The sequence below is a fragment of the Myotis nattereri genome (assembly GCF_964212035.1).
Source record: "Myotis nattereri genome assembly, chromosome: 15".
Classification (NCBI taxonomy): domain Eukaryota; kingdom Metazoa; phylum Chordata; class Mammalia; order Chiroptera; family Vespertilionidae; genus Myotis; species Myotis nattereri.
The window spans coordinates 39,908,058-39,927,302 of NC_138090.1; the positions used below are offsets into that span (position 1 = coordinate 39,908,058).

Sequence of the window (19,245 nt, forward strand, 5' to 3'; positions counted from 1 at the left end):
ATTCTTTACCTGAGCTTTGAGGGGAGCTATGGCCATGTTATAAGCAGGGGACCAAATGATTAAATTCATGTTTTAGATCATAGTTTCCCAAGACTATAGATGCACTCTAGGTTTGGGGTGGTAGTGAAGAAGAAATGCTATAGGTAGAATAAGGACAAGACCTTCAGCCACATGTAATCATCAAGTGAAAAAGTTTTTTGTTTTTTTCTTCAGTTTAGTTTGTGTCCTATCTTTTGATTGGGTCATGGAAATTGGCATAGAAAAAGTTTCACTTTGGTGCTACTGTGCCTCTGGCAACCTTTCTGAAATTTCTTAGTCTCTATTTAATCAGGGAGAACAGGACTTTGGCTTAGAGTCTACAGCAAGCAAAATATCATGCTGAGACTTAACATTGTTTTGCTCATATCTTTATGGTTATTTTCTATTTATGACAAGATAACCTTCAAAATTTTTTATTATGAACTATTTTAAAACAAACATTTCTCTTGTAAAGTAAGTAAAAATGTAAGTGAATTTAAAGAAAATATCAGACAAATGGGTTATACTGATGTGGACATGGCAGGAAGTTATAACATTAATGAGGAAAATATTACAGTTGGGGGAACACTGTTTTGTATGGATCATTGCCTTCTGTGACTGGTATGGGAAGAGGGATTATAGGCCAAGAGACCAGAAAGAAGGCTGGGCAGGGATCCAAGTTTTAGAGGGCAATGTTCTGGACTAGAATAGGGGCCGTGGGGATGAGAAAGAAGGGATGCATGGGAAGATGAAGTTCAAAAAGCAGAAGGGTCATGACTTTGATGCCTAATGGGAACTAGAAGACCAGCACCAGTCTTGGGGAAGACATGAAGGTCAGTTTGGGATTTAATGTGAAGGGCTCAGAGGACATCCTGGGGAAGCATCCAGGAAGCTGCTGGCATATGGTGGTTTTTAGTTCTGGAAAAAAGGGGGACTGGAGACAGATGGGGCGTCATTTGCAGAGAGAGGAACTGAAGTTGTGGAAGGTAAAATGGCCAGGTAGGGAGTGTATGGCGTGAGAAACAAAGTGGTCCCTTGAGGGGTGAACAGAGTAAGGGGACCTGCAGAGGGGCAGTCAAAGAGGTTGGAGAAAAGCCAGGAGAGCATAGTGTGACCGATGCCAAGGGAAGAGCATATTGGTAGGGAGGGGAGCATATTGAGATGTCTTGTAGGTAAGGACCAACCAAAAAGTATCTACAGAATTAGCAGCAAGAGGTGGTTAATTTGAGCACTGTGGCCTGGAAACAGAAATATGGGAGTTATTGGCACAGACATGTCTTTCACAGCCAAGAGAGTGGGTGAGATGGCACAGGGAGTTGTAGAGTACAGAGAGCCAAGAACCAAACCTCATGGAGCTAATAAATTTAAAGGCCTGGTGGGGGCTAGCAAGGAGATCTAGTGGAGGGAGGAGTCCAGATCAGCTCCCAGATATTGGTCAGGTAGATGGTGGTGCTGTCACTGAGAGGATGGCTACCAGAGAGACCTGGCCAGAGTGGAAGGGTGTGCACACAGAGCAGAGTGGGCTGCAGGCACATTTGTGGGGAGGGAGACTGGTGTCTGTTTTGGGGTTAAAGAACTCTGGTGTCCCATCCCTTCTGACTCTGCAGGTAGAGGAGGAGCGGCGGAGTGCAGCAGGCAGTGAGAAGGAGGAAGAGCCCGAGGAAGAAGAAGAGGAAGAGGAGGAAGAATATGATGAGGAAGAAGAGGAAGAAGATGATGACCGGCCTCCCAAGAAACCCCGTCATGGTGGCTTCATTCTGGATGAGGCTGGTATGTCCCAGGGCTGGCGAATGCTGAGCAGAGGCTGGATTTCCACTTCAGTTCTATTTCTTGAATGTACTTATAACAACATTTGGTAAATGTCAAACACAATGGTAGGATGGTATGTGGAGCCCCCATGTTCCATCACCTTGTGTCAACAATTAGCAGCTTAGCCCAGCCAATGTAGCTCAGTGGTTGAGGGTCAACCTATGAACCAGGAGGTTATGGTTCGATTCTGGGTTGGGGCACCTGCCTGGGTTGCAGGCTCAATCACTGGTGGGGGGCGTGTAGGAGGCATCCGATTGCTGATTCTCTCCCATCATTGATGTTTCTGTCTCTTCCCCTCTTCCTTCCTCTCTCTGAAATCGATAAATATGTATTTTTTAAAAACCAAATATGCCCTGGCCAGTCTGGCACAGTGGATAGAGCGTTGGCCCGAAGTAGGGTCCCGGGGTTTGATTCTGGTCAAGGTCATGTACCTTGGTTGCAGGCTCAATCCCCAGCCCTAGTCGGGGAGCCATGCGGAAGGCAGCCAATTGATGTGTGTCTCTCACATCAGTGTTTCTCTCTCTGTCTTTCCCCTTTTCTTCCACTCACTCTAAAAATCAATGGAAAAACATCCTCAGGTAAGAATTAACAACAATAAAAACAAAAAAACAGTTAACAGTACCAGCTTGTTTTGCTTATTCCTTCTCACTCCACTCACTGTTGGATGATGTTGAAGCAAATCCCAAATACATAATTTACATAATTTTACCCCCAAATATTTCTGTGTGTGTGTGTGCGCGCGCATATATATATATATATATATATATGTATATGTATATGTATATGTACATGTGTATATATATATATTCCTAAAAGATAGGTCCTTTTATTTTATTAAAATTTATTTTTTAAAAGAAATATGTTTTTATTGATTTTAGAAAGAGAAACATCAGCATCTATCTGCTGCTTCCCCCCCTCCCGGGGATTGAGCCTGCAACCTGGACATATGTCCTAACTGGGAATCAAACTGGGGACCTCTTGGTGCATGGGTTGTTGCTCAACCAGTGACCCACACCAGCCAGGCTTAATTTCTTTCTTTTTTTTTTTTTTAATATATTTTTATTGATTTTTTACAGAGAGGAAGGGAGAGGGAAAGAGAGTTAGAAACATTGATGAGAGAGAAACATCGATCAGCTGCCTCCTGCACATCCCCTACTGGGGATGTGCCCGCAACCAAGGTACATGCCCTTGACCGGAATCAAACCCGGGACCTTTCAGTCCGGAGGCCGACGCTCTATCCACTGAGCCAAACCGGTCAGGGCAAGACTTAATTTATTTTTAAAATGAATTGATTTAAAATAATTAAAAGAAAATTTTTTAGAGAGAGAGATACTGATTTGTTGTTCCAGTTATTTATGCATTCATTGATTGTTTCTTGTATGTGCCCTGAGGATTGAACCTGCAGCCTTGTCATATGATTATAACACTGTAGCCAATTGAGCTACCTACACAGGGCTAGGTAGGTCCTTTTAAAACACACAATCACAATACCATTATTACCCTTTAAAAAACACCACTATTACCCTTTAAAAAACACCACTATTACCCTTTAAAAAACACCACTATTACCCTTTAAAAAACACCATTATTACCCTTTAAAAAACTGACAGTACTCTGTGCTTATCATAGAAAGCTCAGATGATCTAGAGATAGACAACAGGACAGTGTAGTAGAGGCCAACAGATCTTGGTCCCTCTTGGCCTGGCTTTGCTTTTTTCTCCATATGACTCTGGGCAAGTTGCTTTGTCTCTCTGAGCCTCTTGTCCCCTCTGTACAAAGGGGACACACAGTTCTTCCTACTTCAGCAGGGATAATTTAAAAAAAATTTTTTTTTATTGATCTCAGAGAGGAAGGGAGTGGGATAGAGAGAGAAATATCAATGAGAGAGAATCATTGATTGGCTGCCTCCCGCACGCCCCCTATTGGCGGGGGGGGGGGGGATCGAGCCTGCAACCCAGGCATGTGCTCATGGTCGGAGTTGAACCTGGAACCCTTCAGTCTGCAGGCTGACTCTGTCCACTGAGCCAAACCAGCTAGGGCTCAGCAGGGATAATTTGAGGATTTGGGAGACCATGCATATAAAGCATTTAAGGTTGATGACAACCCAAAGTGTGATGCCCAGCCTAGAGTGGGCCTTTAGACAACAGGGTGGTTTTTTATTTACATTTATGTAGGCCCACATTATATATGCTGTTGTATAAACTGCTTTTCTCACTCAATGCTTGTGGCGGTGGATATAACATAAATAATTTAGGTTGAAAAATTAATTGGGCCCTGACTGGTTTGGCTCAGTGGATGGAGCGTTGGCCTGTGGACTGGAGGGTCCCAGGTTCGGTTCCGGTCAGGGGCGTGTGCCTTGGTTGCAGGCACATCCCCAGTGGGAGGTGTGCGGGAGGCGGCCGATCGATGTTTCTCTCTCATCGATGTTTCTGGCTCTCTGGCTCTCTCCCTCTCTGTGGAAGATCAATAGAATATATTTTAAAAAGAAAAAGTTAATTGGTGTTAAAGTTTTCTGAACAACCTGTAACACCTAAGTGTTCAGTATATGTTAGCTACTATCATTATCACTGAAATAGCTACTTTTTCCACTGGCTGCGTAGTGTTTCATAATGTGTTTTATTTATTAACCAGTCTCTTGTTAGACATTGAAGTTTACATTTGTCAGTATTTTTATTTTTGAATATATATTTTATTGATTTTTTACAAAGAGGAAGGGGGAGGGATAGAGAGTTAGAAGCATTGAGGGAGAAACACCAATCAGCTGCCTCCTGCACCCCCCCCCCCCCCCACTGGGGATGTGCCTGCAACCAAGACACATGCCCCTGACTGGAATTGAACCCGGGACCCTCCAGTCTGCAGGCCGACACTCTATCCACTGAGCCAAACCGGTCAGGGCCATTTGTCAGTATTTTAAGTAGCATTGTTGTGAGCATCTTCACGTATTTTGACACACATATGCAAGTTATTATCTAGATAGGGGTCTTAAATTTTATTGTGGCCTCTTGCAGTCTGATAAAGTCTATGGATCTGTTTTTAGAGTTATGTTTTAAAATGTGTAAAGCAAAATACATAGGTTTCCAAAGAGAACAACTATATTAAAACACAGTGTCGAACTATTAAAAGAACATCATTAACACATTTAATTAACTATGTTTAGTGGAGGGAGGGTCTGGTAAGAATCTAATTTTGAAGTAGCAATGAGTGAATGATTTTGATATATCTGTAGCTGTAATACCAGATTTCACTGCCAATACTACTGTGGTTTGTTGTCATTATTATAATTGATGGGAAATGCTAAGTTTCAGTTAGTGAAAATGATTTTTTCATCTAACACATACCTCACAGATTTTTACATGGTAAATCCCTACAAGTCAAATTGCTGGGCAAAGAGGAGGCATATGTTTTTAAAGCTTTTGATATCTGTGGCCAAATATCAGCCTCTGAAAAAGTCACTAGCTGATGCTCCCACCAGCCATACATGAGAATACTTGATTTCCCCACACCCATGTAAAGGGGAGTGACTTGGAACACCACCCTCCATTTTCTGGGGACTCTCTTACCCCAGGGGAAAACAGCAGAGGGGCAGAAGAGGCTCTGGATGTTCCTGTTCTCGGAGAGCTTCGGTCCTTTCTCAAAGGCTGAGGGGCAGGGAGTCCTTGCTTAGAGAAAAGGTCTTAGATAGCAGATGGGCCCAAATCAAGAGAAAAGAATGGATAATATGCCATATGACCAAGATGTGGGCCACTAGGGATACTTACGCGTAGGTGATGGGAGTGTTTGGGTTACTGACTTTTTAAATATATATTTGTATTGATTTCAGAGAGGAAGGGAGAGGGAGAGAAAGATTGAAACATCAGTGATGACAGAGAATCATTGATCGGCTGCCTCCTGAGTGCCCCCTAACTGGAAATCAAGCCCGCAACCCGGAGTCAAACCTGGGACACTTCAGTCCACAAGCTGATCCTCTATCCACTGAACCAAACTGGCTAGGGCGGTCACTGCCTATTAAAAGGCTATATGTGTGGCTGTACTCATTAATGTTTAACATGCAGGGTCCCTTTGATTCAGCAGTTCCTTTTTAGGAATTACCTATAGTTAAACTCACAGAGATACATAAAGACATGAAGACAAAGACACTTGCTGCAATCCTATTTGCAATTACAAATGTTTGGTGATGTAAATGTTCATTGATGATAAGGGCCTGGAAAAACAAATTATGGAGCAGAAATCAGACAGCATATGAGGCATGTGCTGCTATGCAAGAGGTCCAAGGTAGTGTTACTGCTCAGAAAAAGGAAGCTACAGAACAGTGTTTTAAAAAATTGTGTGTGTGTGTGTGTGTGTGTGTGTGAGAGAGAGAGAGAGAGAGAGAAGAGAGAAAGAAAGAATAGTGATGGGGGTTTCTTATATATGCACAAATTATTTCTGGACAAGAAGTATTACAGAGTTACCTCTGAAAAAGAAGACTAAGATGGTGGGGGTGACAAATGGGAGGGAGACGTGCTTTACACTTACGTCATCTGTACACTTTGTGTTTTTTTTATCATGTGCTAGTATCACTGTTGTTGAAGTTTTTAGTGTAATAATTTGATGCATACAGAAGAGTATTTGTAATGTATTGAAGTGCTTAAATGCATAGATAGACCCTGAAGCTAGGCTGCCTCTCAGGTACCAGTTGAGAGTCTTTGGGCAAGTTAGATAACCTCTCTGGGTCTCAGAGCCCGTATAAAATTGGAGCAATGATAACTCTCTTAGGGTTTCCAGGAAGATTCAGTGAGGAATCTGTAGCAGGTACGCAGAGCAGGGCAGGGCACATAGTACAATTTCAATAAGTGGTAGCCATTATAAATGTAAGAGCATAATAATAAAATCAATCAACCATGAATTCTGTCTTTAAAAAACAATGACATACCTGTCTTCCCTTGATAGTTGAGAGGAAACTTTTCTGCTTGCTTACTTAGATCTTTCTTTTTAAGATAGATCTCTAGGTGGGATTGAGGGGAGGGGTGGTTTAGAGCCAGGGCGATTTGTATAAGGAGACCTGACCCTGCTGCTTGGAGCAGCCCTATGGCTTCCGGGAGTATCTCACCTCTCTGAGCCTCAGTATCCTGATCTGGAAGATGGGGGTTTGTTGTGCCCATCTCCCAAAGGAGTTTTCCTGGAAGCTGTTGTCATGAGGTTCCCCCTGCTGGCCCCTGACCACTTGGCCTTGTTTCAGATGTGGACGATGAGTATGAGGATGAGGACCAATGGGAAGATGGAGCAGAGGACATCCTAGAGAAAGGTTTGTGTGGGCCCCCCTCTAGAAGACCACTAGGGGATGTGACCCAGGGGGTCTTGAGAGCCCGTCCTGCACCCCCATGCCCTGCAACATCCCAACCCCCACCCTCCTCACCTCGCTTCTTTCTGTCCTTGCCAGAGAGATCAGCTAGCTCTGTACCCTTTTCCTTTGAGGCCCATGAGTTGGGGGGCGGGGGCTATAGAGTGGTAGGGTTGTGGGGAGAGGACTCTGGGATCCCAGGGCCCCAGTAAATCCTTTCTGGGGGTTATAGGGTGGGTGTTCCCTGTCCCAAGATACCCCCCACTTCCTGGGCCAGTGCCCCTCTTCCCTGTTATTTTCCGTTTTGTGCGCCTCATACATTTCGGCTTCTTCCCCAACCACCTGGTGCCTGGCCTTTACTTTTGATTTTCAACCTTCTGTGCCCCTCCCTTCCCCTTCCCCCAACCCATTGGTTGATTTTGCTGCTATAATTTGGCTCATACTTTGTCTGCCCTCGCCCACCACCACTACCACCACCACCACCACCACCACCACCACCACCTCCTCTTCCTCCAAGTAGAAGAGATTGAAGGTAAGAATCTGAAAAGTGTGATTCCTCAATCCTCCTCCCATATCCTGACATCTCTTTCCTGCCCTTGACACCCTCCCTCATCCCTGATCCCTGTTCGTCCCTGGGGTCTTTCTCTCATGTTAGGGTCCAGAGTAAGGGGGTTCTGGGTCCGGCCTCTAGCCGTGGTTGGCTGGGGAAAGTGGGTGTACATTTGTGTATGAGTATTGTAGGAGGCAGGGATGCAGGGTTGGGTGGTGAGGGATGGAATTCAGGGTGTGTTTAGTCAGTGGCTGGGAGATGGAGAACAGCTGGACAGTCTTTTCATGAGAAGCAGAAACCTGAGCAGGATTCGGGGGGTGAGAGTTGGGGGTTTCCTCAGTGAGGTGTGTTCTCCCCAAGGCCCACCTCTGGCCCTCTTAGCCCCACTACTTTCTCTAGGCCCTGCTCTTCACCTTCTCTTACCCACCGGCCCATTTTTCTGCAGCCTCCAATATCGATAATGTTGTCCTGGACGAAGATCGTTCTGGGGCTCGCCGCCTACAGAACCTCTGGAGGTCAGCAGGGAGGGGGAAAGTGGTGAAATTGGCTCCCACGGGGAGTTTTAGGGACGGGTCAGCCCATCTTTTCGCCTCAGCCTTCCATTCATGTTTATCCCCCCCTCCTCCTACGCACCCCAGGGACCAGCGAGAAGAAGAATTAGGCGAGTATTACATGAAGAAATATGCCAAGTCATCTGTGGGAGAGACGTAAGAGCATGGGATGGGGGTTTGGGGGAGAGGAGAGGTGGTCCCCTGTGGGAAGGGTCAGGGGTCTGACAGAGCTTCACCTCTTCTTCCCAACTGCCCTTCTCTCTCTAGGGTATATGGAGGGTCTGATGAGCTCTCTGATGACATCACTCAGCAGCAGCTGCTCCCAGGAGTCAAGTAAGAGGGTGGGACAGGAGGGCTGAGGTGGAACTCCTGTACTGTACTTGGGTGATGTGCCCATACAGGTCATTGCCTAAAATAAATCAGGACACAGCCACACAGACAGTGGTGGATGAGAGGAGGAAGGAGGGAGGGCTGAGATGGCACCTTTCTCTCTCCTTATGTATGGAAGAATGGAGAAAGGAGAGGGTGTGGAGCAGGAGGAAGGATGGGTGTGATTATTTGTATGCTTCATGATGAGGAGACAATTTCACTTAAGGGCTTCCTTTCCCTCTCCTACCTAGGGATCCAAATCTGTGGACTGTCAAATGTAAGGTGTGTGCTCTGGTATCATGGCTTAGGGGAGACAGGGAAATGAGGGAGGTGGCTTTGTCTGGGAGAACTGTCCATGTGTCTGTCCTGAATTTCCTTGGCCTGTCTGCCTTTCCATCCTCTCTTCTCTCTCCCCTCCGCCTCACTATCTCCCACCGTTGTCTTTCAGGCTGTTCATCCCTCTCACTCTGTATTTCTCCATCTCTCATGTTCCTCTCCTACTTTTTCTTGCCTGATGACTCTTACTGTTACCTCCTGTCCCCTTTCCCATGTCCTGCCCTCCAACTCATCTTGTCTCATGAGTCTGCCTCTCTTCCAGATTGGGGAGGAACGGGCCACAGCCATTTCCTTGATGCGCAAGTTCATTGCTTACCAGTTCACAGACACGGTACGTGTAGGCAGGCAGTTTTGGGGGCAGGTGGGCGGGGGGCAAGCCCAGAGGGAGGGAGAGTATAGATTCACGGGTACCACTGCCTGTTAAGTGAGTTGCTTCAGCTAGAAAAAAAACCACTCCCTTTTGTGCCCTGTCTTCTCTCGTTCTGCATATCTGGCTGGGTTCCCAAGCCCCTTTAGCCCTTTGGAAGTCAGCCATTTAGCTTCCTGAGCTTTTTCTACCTGAGAGTGAGTTTTGCCTATTCACCAACCCTGTTGGGTAGCTGTCATCTCTTATTTGAGAGTCCTACCGTGGGACAGTTTGACTAAGGGGGTCAGGGAACAGGCCTGTCTTGAGAATTCCTTCCTTTCACACAGTCATCAAACATTTGCTGAGCTTTTCCTCTGGGCTGGTCCTTCCACTGGGAGATGCTGAGGATACAGTGGTAACCATGCCAGAGCTGATCCCTGCCCTTTCAGGGCTCGCTCAGCACACAAAACATGAAGTAATGCCATCTGCATGCAAGGCAGCAAATGTTGCATTAAGGGCACAGATCTTTCTTCAGACTGCCAGGGTTTGAATCCTGTCCTTGCCACTTCCTATCTTTGTGACCTTAATCAAATCACTTTCCTTCTCTGGGCCCTGCTAGTGCCTCAGCACCATTGGGATTAAATAGCTGGGGACATGTCCACCTCTCAGCGGACTTGTCCAGCAGCTTGTGTTCAATAAATGTAGTTGTTGTCACAGGTATAATTCTCAGTTTTGGAACCAGGATAAACCTTATGAAGAATGTCCTCAAAATTTGTGAAACTTGGGGTTACTGTTAACTGCATATGGTGTAGTAACTTTCTTATTTAACATGCTTTGTTTTGGATGAGTGCATTGCTTTACCTGCCGAAGCAGTGGGTGTGCATTAGTGAGGCTAAGTGGACAGTTGCAGGATTTGTAAATTATGATTTTAAGTGTGCACAAACCTCAACATTGTGCTCTGGGCAAAATTCTAGTGACCCTGTTTGAGTTATGAGTCTGATTATTGTTTTTGTTTTTATTTTTATTGATTTCAGAGAGAGGAAGGGAGAGGGAGAGAGAAATAGGAACATCAGTGATGAGAGAGAATTATTGATTGGCTGCCTCCTGTATCACCCCTACTGGATTGAGCCTGCAACCCAGGCATGTGCCCTTTACCAGAATCGAACCCGGGACCCTTCAGTCTGTAGGCCGATGCTCTATCCACTGAGCCAAACCAGCTAGGACTGTTTTTGTTTTTAATGAGCAAAATAGTACACAGATACTATTAAAGCTCAGATCTTTCCATATCTGAATCCCATTTTTCACGTAATTGTTGGTTTGTATGTCTTTCCAGACCATTTTCTCTGCATGTTGAAAAATACGTCTTGCTTTTTTAAAAAACACAAAATGGTGTTTTATTGTACACATAATTCTGCAGCAAGCCTTTTGTCAGTGCCATAATCATCTTTTTTTTTAAATATATTTTTATTGATTTTTTACAGAGAGGAAGGGAGAGAGATAGAGAGTCAGAAACATTGATGAGAGAGAAACATCGACCAGCTGCCTCCTGCACACCTCCCACTAGGGATGTGCCCGCAACCAAGGTACATGCCCTTGACCCGAATTGAACCTGGGACCTTTTAGTCCGCAGGCCGACATTCTATCCACTGAGCCAAACCGGTCTTGGCAGTGCCATAATCATCTTTCCATGCCCAGTAAATAGAAGGTTGTTCCAATTTTTCACTGTCACAACCGATGCTGAAATAAATTAATTGTATGTTTTTTGTTGTTATGAATCCTCACCCAAGGATATTCTTTCCATTGATTTCTAGAGGAAATGGAAAGGAGAGGGAGGGAGAGAAAGAAAGAGAGAAACATCACTTTGAGAGAGACATATCGATCGGTTGCCTCCCGCACACCCCCCAGCCAGGGCTGGGGATGGAACCTACAACTCATGCCCTTGACAGTAATTGAACCTGTGACCCCTTGGTTCTTGGGCCAACGTTCTAACCACTGACCCAAAATGGCCAGGGCTAATTGTGTGTTTTTTTAAAAATTGGGATGTAGCCTAGCTGGTGTGGCTCAGTGGTTGAGCATGAACAAAGAGGTCACCAGTTCAATTCCCTGTCAAATTGTGGGCTCTATCCCCAAAAGGGGCATACAGGAGGCAGCTGATTGATGTTTCTATCCCTCATTGATGTTTCCTCTCTCTCTAAAGTCAATAAAAACATATTTTTAAAAAATTGCAATATAATTTACATTCCATAAAAGTTGTGGTTATGGTGGATGATCCTTTTTATTTATTGCTGGATTTGGTGTTCTATTGTATTAAAGACTAGAGGCCCAGTGCACGAAATTTGTGCACGTGTACAGTCCCTAGGCCTGGCCTGGCGATCAGGGCTATCTTCCCCAGCTGCCCGCAGCTGGCCCTGCCCCCCCACTGCCATGCACCCTTGGTTTCCATTTGCCATTGGGTGATCAGTGCCTGATGGCCGGGGCCTGATGGCCGGGGGAAGGAACTGAGAGGTCAGCTGTTTCTGCCTGCTCGCCGGCCCCACCCCCGCAGCGGGTGGCCATTAGGCGATTGGGAGCCTGCTGGCCTGGGAAAGGGACCAAGAGGGGGTCAGTGTGCCTCATAGTGACTGGTCCAGTGGTCATTCTGGTCATTCTGCTGTTAGAGTAAATTTGCATATTACCCTTTTACTATATAGGATAGTCCTGGTGCATAGGTGGGGGCCTGCCCTGAAGGGGGGCCCCCAATCAGGGTCGGGGTCCCTGCTGGGATGGGGCCTGCCTGGATGAAGGGCTGCTGGGGGTTTGCAGGCTGGCCACGCCCCCGATGGGGTGGGGGGGGGGGTCTTTGCTGGGGCAGTTGTCCATGGTATTGCCTTGTTATTTCTTTCATTTCTGATTTGTCATTTGGGCCTTCTCTTTTTTTCTTGGTCATTCTTGTTAAACGTTTGTCAAAGCTTTTGATCTTTTCAAAGAAGCAACATTTGGTTGTAGGGGCTTCACTGCTGTTTTTCTTAAAATTTTAAAAAGTTGATTTGAGAGAGAGAAATATTAATTTGTTGTCGCCACTGGGGGGCGGGTCTGGCCTTGGTGTGGAGCCGTTGGGGGTTTGCAGGCCACCCATGCTCCCCATCGGGGTGGGGGGAGGTCTTTGCTGGGGGAGGGGCTGTCCTGGGTGAGGGGCCGTGGGCAGTTTGCAGGCCGGCCATGCCCAGGTTTTGTCAGGAAGTATGTCCAAAAGACAACCAGTCTAATTAGCATGTTACCCTTTTATTACTATAGAAGATTATTAGTGTAGATGTTTGCATTTATGTTCATAAGGGATATTGGGATATTGTAGTTTTTTTTATGATGATCTCAGGGTAATACTGAATCATAGGATGAATTGGGAAATGCTTCCTTCTCTTCTCAAAAGAGTTTCCTGAAGAATTGATGTTAATCATGAATTACCAGCGAAGCCATCTAGTTCTGGGCTTTTTGTGTTTATGTGGAAGGGTTTTTTAAAATATATTTTTATTGATTTCAGAGAGGAAGGGAGAGGGAGAGAGAGATAGAAACATCGATGAGAGAGGATTGCTGATTGGCTGCCTCCTACACGCCCGCCACTGGGGACTGAGCCCGCAACCTGGGCATATGCCCTTGACCTTGACTAGAATCAAACCTGGGACCCTTCAGTCCGCAGGCCAACGCTCTATTCACTGAGCCAAACTGGCTAGGGCAGGTTTTTTTTTTTTTTTTTTTTTTATTAATTCAGTATCTTTGCTTCTTGCAGGCCTATTCAGATTTTCTATTTCTTTTTGAGTTAGTTTTGGTAGTTTGTCTTTCTGTGGAAAACGTTCATTTCATTTAGGTTATCTAATTTGTTGGCAGGCAGTTGTCCATGGTATTGCCTTGTTATTTCTTTCATTTCTGAATTTGTCATTTGAGCCTTCTCTTTTTTTCTTGGTCATTCTTGTTAAACGTTTGTCAAAGCTTTTGATCTTTTCAAAGAAGCAACATTTGGTTGTAGGGGCTTCACTGCTGTTTTTCTTAAAATTTTAAAAAGTTGATTTGAGAGAGAGAAATATTAATTTGTTGTCCCACTTATTCATTCATTGGCTGATTCTTATATCTGGGCTGACTGGGCATTGAACCCACAACCTAGGCATATTGGGATGACACTAACCAACTGAACTCCCCAACCAGGGCACTATTGTTTTTTGTGTTTTTTTTTTAAATATATATTTTTTTATTGATTTTTTTACAGAGAGGAAGGGAGAGGGATAGTTAGAAACATCGATGAGAGAGAAACATCGATCAGCTGCCTCCTGCACACTCTGTACTGGGGATGTGCCCGCAACTAAGGTACATGCCCTTGACTGGAATCGAACCTGGGACCTTTGAGTCCGCAGGTCGACGCTCTATCCACTGAGCCAAACTGGTAAGGGTGGCACTATTGTTTTTTTTATTCTCTATTTCATTTGTTCCCATTATAATCTTTTCTTTTCCCCATTCTTTTTTTTTAAATAGGTTTATTTGCGTTACGCTTATTTATTTATTTTTTACATTTTTTTATGGATTTCAGAGAGGAAGGGAGAAGGAGAGAGAGAGAGAAACATCAACGATGAGAGAGAATCACCCATCAGCTACGCCCCCTGCATGACCCCCACTGGGGTTGGAGCCTGCAACCCAGGCATGTGCCCTTGACTGGAATTGAACCCAGGACCCTTTAGTCCACCGGCCTATGCGCTATCCACTGAGCCAAACCAGCCAGTGCTGTTTCCCTTTTTTTAAGTTGGCATTTACAGCTGTAAACTTCTGAGCATGGTTGTCTTCACATTCTAGTAAGTTTTTAGTATGTATGTTTTGTTTCCAGTCTTATTTGTTTGCTATAATATACAATTGCAGTGACCATCCTTGTATTCATGTCATTGGGCCAACATGTTTCTGTTGGATACATTCCTGGAAGAGAGACTGCTTAGGTGACAGTTGTTATTAGCGGTTGTGTCTCACTGTTTCCTTCCATGGGCTCGGCCTTGTAGCCCCTGCAGATTAAATCGGTAGTGGCACCAGAGCATGTGAAGGGCTACATCTACGTGGAGGCCTATAAGCAGACCCACGTGAAGCAGGCCATCGAGGGCGTGGGCAACCTGCGTCTTGGCTACTGGAACCAGCAGATGGTGCCCATCAAGGAGATGACAGATGTGCTCAAAGTGGTGAAGGAGGTGGCCAACCTGAAACCGAAATCCTGGGTCCGCCTCAAGCGAGGCATCTATAAGGATGACATCGCACAGGTGCCTCTGCATGGGGTTGGGTGGCCAAGGGGGTCAGGACTCATGTTCACACTTCTGCTCCTCTGTTGTCCCCTCCTCCTTTCCAGCCCCTTTTCTAGTGCAGAGAGCAGCACCCCACTCAGATTAGGTGAAGCAGAGCCTGGGTTTTGTCATGAGCACACGGGAAATGGAGGACAATTCTGTGTGTGATGAAAGCATGTTGAGTAAAGATCTGAAGGAGGTGAGGGAATGAGGCACGTGGAGTTATTGGGGAAGTGTTTTGTGACGTGAGATAGGACCATCTCTAGCTGAAGCAGAGTGGCAGGTCATGAGCTCAGGGAGGCCCATTGGGCTTTGGCTTTTACTGGAGTAAGATGGGAGGGCTCTAAGGGACACAGCATGACTTTGATTTTAATAGGATTACTCAGGTGACCTTTTCTCAAGCAGGGGGGACGTACCCCCAGGGTTTTTTTTGCAATGTACGGAGACATTTGTGGTTATTTTAACTGCAGAGTTGATTCTGGCATCTAGTGGATAGATGCCAGGAATTCTGCTAACATCCTACAATTCATGGAACAGCCCCCCCACCCCCCAATAAAGAATTACCTTTCAATAAATTTAATGTAAAAAATGAAAAAAAAAATTTACCCTTGAATAGACTATATGGAACCACAGGAGCAGGGAGGCAGTGAGGAGACTAGTGATTCCATGGTGGAGGTGGCCATGATGGTGGTTCAGGAATAAGGTTATAGAGTAGTAGAGGAGGGGAAAGAGGTCAGAGTGTTTGAAAGCAGAGCCGACAGGATTTGCGACAGATTGGATATGGAGGAAGAAAGGAGTTAAAAATGACTCCTAGGTATGCCTGAGCAGAAGGAAGAATGGAATGGGAGGAGAGTGAGAGATGAGCAGGTTTGGGGGAAATCAGGAGGTGAGTTGTCATTGTGTTAGGTTTGAGGGACCTTTTAGCCATCTAAGTGGAGGTGTCAAGCAAGCATAGTCAGTTTCAGAGTTGAGGGGAGACAGGCTGGAGAGAGAATTTGGGAGTTGTCAGGAATCTGGTTTCCCATCACCCTCTATCCCTATCCTTCCTGATATCTTTTTTTTCCTATGTCTAGGGTTAGGGAGGGAGGGCTGGGCCTTTCCTGATCACTCACCTGTTCTTCTCAGGTGGATTATGTGGAGCCCAGCCAAAACACCATCTCTCTGAAGATGATCCCACGCATTGACTATGACCGCATCAAGGCCCGCATGAGCTTGGTACCCTGGGGATGTGATGCCTCGGGGCGGGTGGGGGGGAATGCTTTATCCCAGCTGGTGGCCAAGCCCTCCTACCTCACCTTCCCACCCATGCCCCTTTTCTTCCACAGAAAGACTGGATTGCTAAAAAGAAGAAGTTTAAACGGCCTCCACAGAGGCTGTTTGATGCTGAGAAGATTAGGTGAGTGTCCTTGGGGACTGTCTGGGTTGGGTCCCCAGAGCTGTGGTGCAGAATGTGCCTTTGCAGTTTCCCTCACAGGGATGGACCCCTGACAGGTTTAGTTTGGGAGTGGTTAGCTGCGAGTATAGCCTCAGCCAAGTTACTTAACATCCTCATGCCTCAGTTTCCTCTGCTTACAAACATTGATAATAACAACCCCTGCTTCCTTGGATTGTAGGGAGAATGAATGAATGAATATGCATGTGTGCCCAGAGTATCACTTTGCATGTAGTAAGCATGATTAATGGTATCATATATTGAAATGGGATTTATCGACACGCTAGGTTTTATAAAGTCTCTCTCCCTGATATCCTGGCAACCAAGTTGAGGGTATAGAGCCCCTACCCCTCAGGGTGTCTTCCTCCCCCTCCCCCTGCATTTGAATCCTGACTCCGGCTCATTGCTGGGCCATGTGGTAGGCCTCTCTGAGCCTCATTTCCTCATTTCCCTGGAAAATGAAGAGCATATTACTGATGTCACAGGCTTTGGGGAGGAGTCAGTGAGATAGTGTGTCCAGCCCAGGCATGGGCTGAGTGCTCCATGAATGTTAACTCTGAAATTTTGTCCAACTGGTATTTACTGTGTGTCTGTGATGTGCAGACACTTAGAGGGGGAAAAAGTAGAAAAAAAGAGGAGTTCCTGCCCCTCTGGAGCTACCATTCTGACTAGGGAGATTAATCAAACAGTAGTTCATCAGAGCATGATGGGCTGTGGTGACAAACAGAGCAGGGAAGGGGCAGTGGAGTGCAGGAAGGTGGGGGCTGTGTGCCCCTCTCTGTGAGAGATCACTCCAAGAGGGTATGTGTTGGGAGGGCATGGGATGGTCATCTTGAAGTTTCTTCCCTTGCCAGTGGAGGAGACAGGTACAGCAGGTTCTTTTTTTTAACCTTTATTGTTGAAAGTATTACATATGTCCCTTTTTAGCAGATTCTCTTCTTAACCTTCCCTTCCAATCTTCTCTCCCTCACAAAATCCCAGGTCCCTGGGAGGTGATGTTGCCTCTGATGGTGACTTCCTCATCTTCGAGGGGAACCGTTACAGCCGGAAGGGCTTTCTGTTTAAGAGCTTCGCCATGTCTGCTGTGGTGAGGGTCCCAGAGGGGGTCGTGCTAAATGGCAGTGGGGAGTGGGGAGGCCAAGCTTTCCCTCCTGCAGCCCAGGCCCTGGAGCAGTGGGTTATCCAGTTCTGTCCAGGTAACCCTCAAGTCGGGAGTGTCTCTAGGGCAGGGGTGGGCAAACTTTTTGACTCGAGGGCCACAATGGGTTCTTAAACTGTTCCGGAGGGCCGGAACAAAAGTATGGATGGAGTGTTTGTGTGAACTAATATAAATTCAAAGTAAACATCATTCCATAAAAGGGTACGGTCTTTTTTTTCAATAGTTTTATTCATTTCAAACAGGCCGGATCCGGCCCGCGGGCCGTAGTTTGCGCACGGCTGCTCTAGGGGAATAATTCCCACTGTCTTCAGCCCACTCAGCTGGTCTGTGACACTTAATGTCCTCTTCTTCCTCTTGTCTCTTGGGGCTCAGATCACAGAGGGTGTGAAGCCCACACTCTCTGAGCTGGAGAAGTTTGAGGACCAGCCGGAGGGCATTGACCTGGAGGTGGTGACTGAGAGCACAGGTATTTGCTTTTGTCTGTAACTAAGGCCAAGGAGGAGCAGGTGGCTCATGGGGCAGCCCCCATGTCAGCCCCATGTCTACCCCTGCAGGGAAGGAAAGGGAGCATAACTTCCAACCTGGGGACAATGTGGAGGTATGTGAGGGTGAGCTCATCAACCTGCAGGGCAAGATTCTCAGTGTGGACGGCAACAAGATCACCATCATGCCCAAGCATGAGGACCTCAAGGTGGGTACCCTACTGTCCACATGTATATATTGGGATGAGGGCATGACATTGTAACCATGAGTAACCTGAGGTGGGTGCTGGGTTTAGTTTGCGTAGGAGTGTGTATGTATGTGTGTGTCTATCTGTGAGTCCGAGGGCTTGTCTAGGCTAGCATGGTGGGTTTAGGGTGAGACTGTCTCCAGGTGGGTCTGAGATAGTGTCGAGTCTGGTGTCATGTCTGGAGACAGGCTGGCTCTGTGGGATAAGCGTTGTCTAGGCTGATATCCTCTCTGAGTTCAACTGTCTCTGGGTCAGTCTGAGGGTTGTCTCGCTGGCCTAAGGTAGTCTGGTGTGAGCCTGGAGTAGGTCTTGGCCAGGATCTTTTCAAGAACTTGAATGGATACTGAAGATGGGTGGGGCAGGCGATTTGTGGTGGTTTTACCTGCTCATTGTCCCCACACCCAATCCCCAGGACATGCTAGAGTTCCCGGCCCAGGAGCTTAGGAAGTACTTCAAGATGGGGGATCATGTGAAGGTGATTGCTGGCCGATTCGAGGGTGATACAGGCCTCATTGTGCGAGTGGAGGAGAACTTTGTCATCCTCTTCTCCGACCTCACCATGCATGAGGTAGGTCAGAAGAATGGGAGCTGGTTGGATATGCTCAGAAGAGAAGACCCAGGCAAGGCAGGCCAGCCACTTGGGCCCTGCTTCACTCCTCTCCCTCTCTTGGCAGCTGAAAGTGCTCCCCCGGGACCTGCAGCTCTGCTCAGAGACGGCATCAGGTGTGGATGTTGGGGGCCAACATGAATGGGGGGAGCTGGTACAGCTGGACCCTCAGACCGTGGGTGTCATCGTGCGACTGGAGCGGGAGACCTTCCAGGTGTGTGTGCTGCACTCATTGGCAGGACTTACTTTTAGGGGCTTCCTCTCTTTTCATCCTGGGAGGTGGCAGAGTATGGCAGGTAAGAGCCCAGACGGCTGTGTGTTGTAGACCAGCCTCTGTCACCCACGGCTGGTTATGTGAGATTAGGCAAGTGGCAAGTCCATTACCCTTTCTGTGTTTCAGCTTCCCACCTGTAAAATGGAGACAGTGGCAGCATCTACTTAATTAGTTGTGCATGAATTTCTGAAGTCAGATATGCACCCTGGTATTCGGTGCTTGTTGAAGTAAGGGGTGTTGCAGGTACCCTCTTCCCCTTCACCCATCCTCATGGATGTGGGAGCCACACAGCATAGTGCTTAGAACCCTGCACTCTGGGTTCACATCTCAGCTGTTACTTTGGTGCTATGTTACCCTGGGCTGCTCACTTGCCCTCTCTTGGCCTGAGACACCCCCTGTGTAAGATGGGAATCATGACAGCATCCATTTCAGAGGGAAGTTTTGAAGCTTCAGTAAAAT

At 46.6% G+C, this 19,245-nt stretch overlaps 1 protein-coding gene across 4 annotated transcripts in view; it reads left to right on the forward strand.

Annotated features, from left to right (window-relative positions):
- SUPT5H (SPT5 homolog, DSIF elongation factor subunit) overlaps nt 1-19,245 on the forward strand; it is a 34,973-nt gene that overhangs the window by 5,886 nt on the left and 9,842 nt on the right. For all 4 annotated transcript variants that reach the window (XM_081107546.1, XM_081107547.1, XM_081107549.1 and 1 more), the window contains exons 3-17: nt 1,626-1,788; nt 7,046-7,111; nt 8,143-8,212; nt 8,336-8,404; nt 8,516-8,581; nt 8,869-8,899; nt 9,216-9,284; nt 14,312-14,563; nt 15,710-15,799; nt 15,910-15,980; nt 16,998-17,103; nt 17,548-17,641; nt 17,730-17,866; nt 18,318-18,473; nt 18,580-18,726. In XM_081107546.1, the coding sequence (XP_080963672.1) occupies nt 1,626-1,788; nt 7,046-7,111; nt 8,143-8,212; nt 8,336-8,404; nt 8,516-8,581; nt 8,869-8,899; nt 9,216-9,284; nt 14,312-14,563; nt 15,710-15,799; nt 15,910-15,980; nt 16,998-17,103; nt 17,548-17,641; nt 17,730-17,866; nt 18,318-18,473; nt 18,580-18,726 (1,587 nt within the window). The remainder of the gene's footprint in view (nt 1-1,625; nt 1,789-7,045; nt 7,112-8,142; nt 8,213-8,335; nt 8,405-8,515; nt 8,582-8,868; nt 8,900-9,215; nt 9,285-14,311; nt 14,564-15,709; nt 15,800-15,909; nt 15,981-16,997; nt 17,104-17,547; nt 17,642-17,729; nt 17,867-18,317; nt 18,474-18,579; nt 18,727-19,245) is intronic.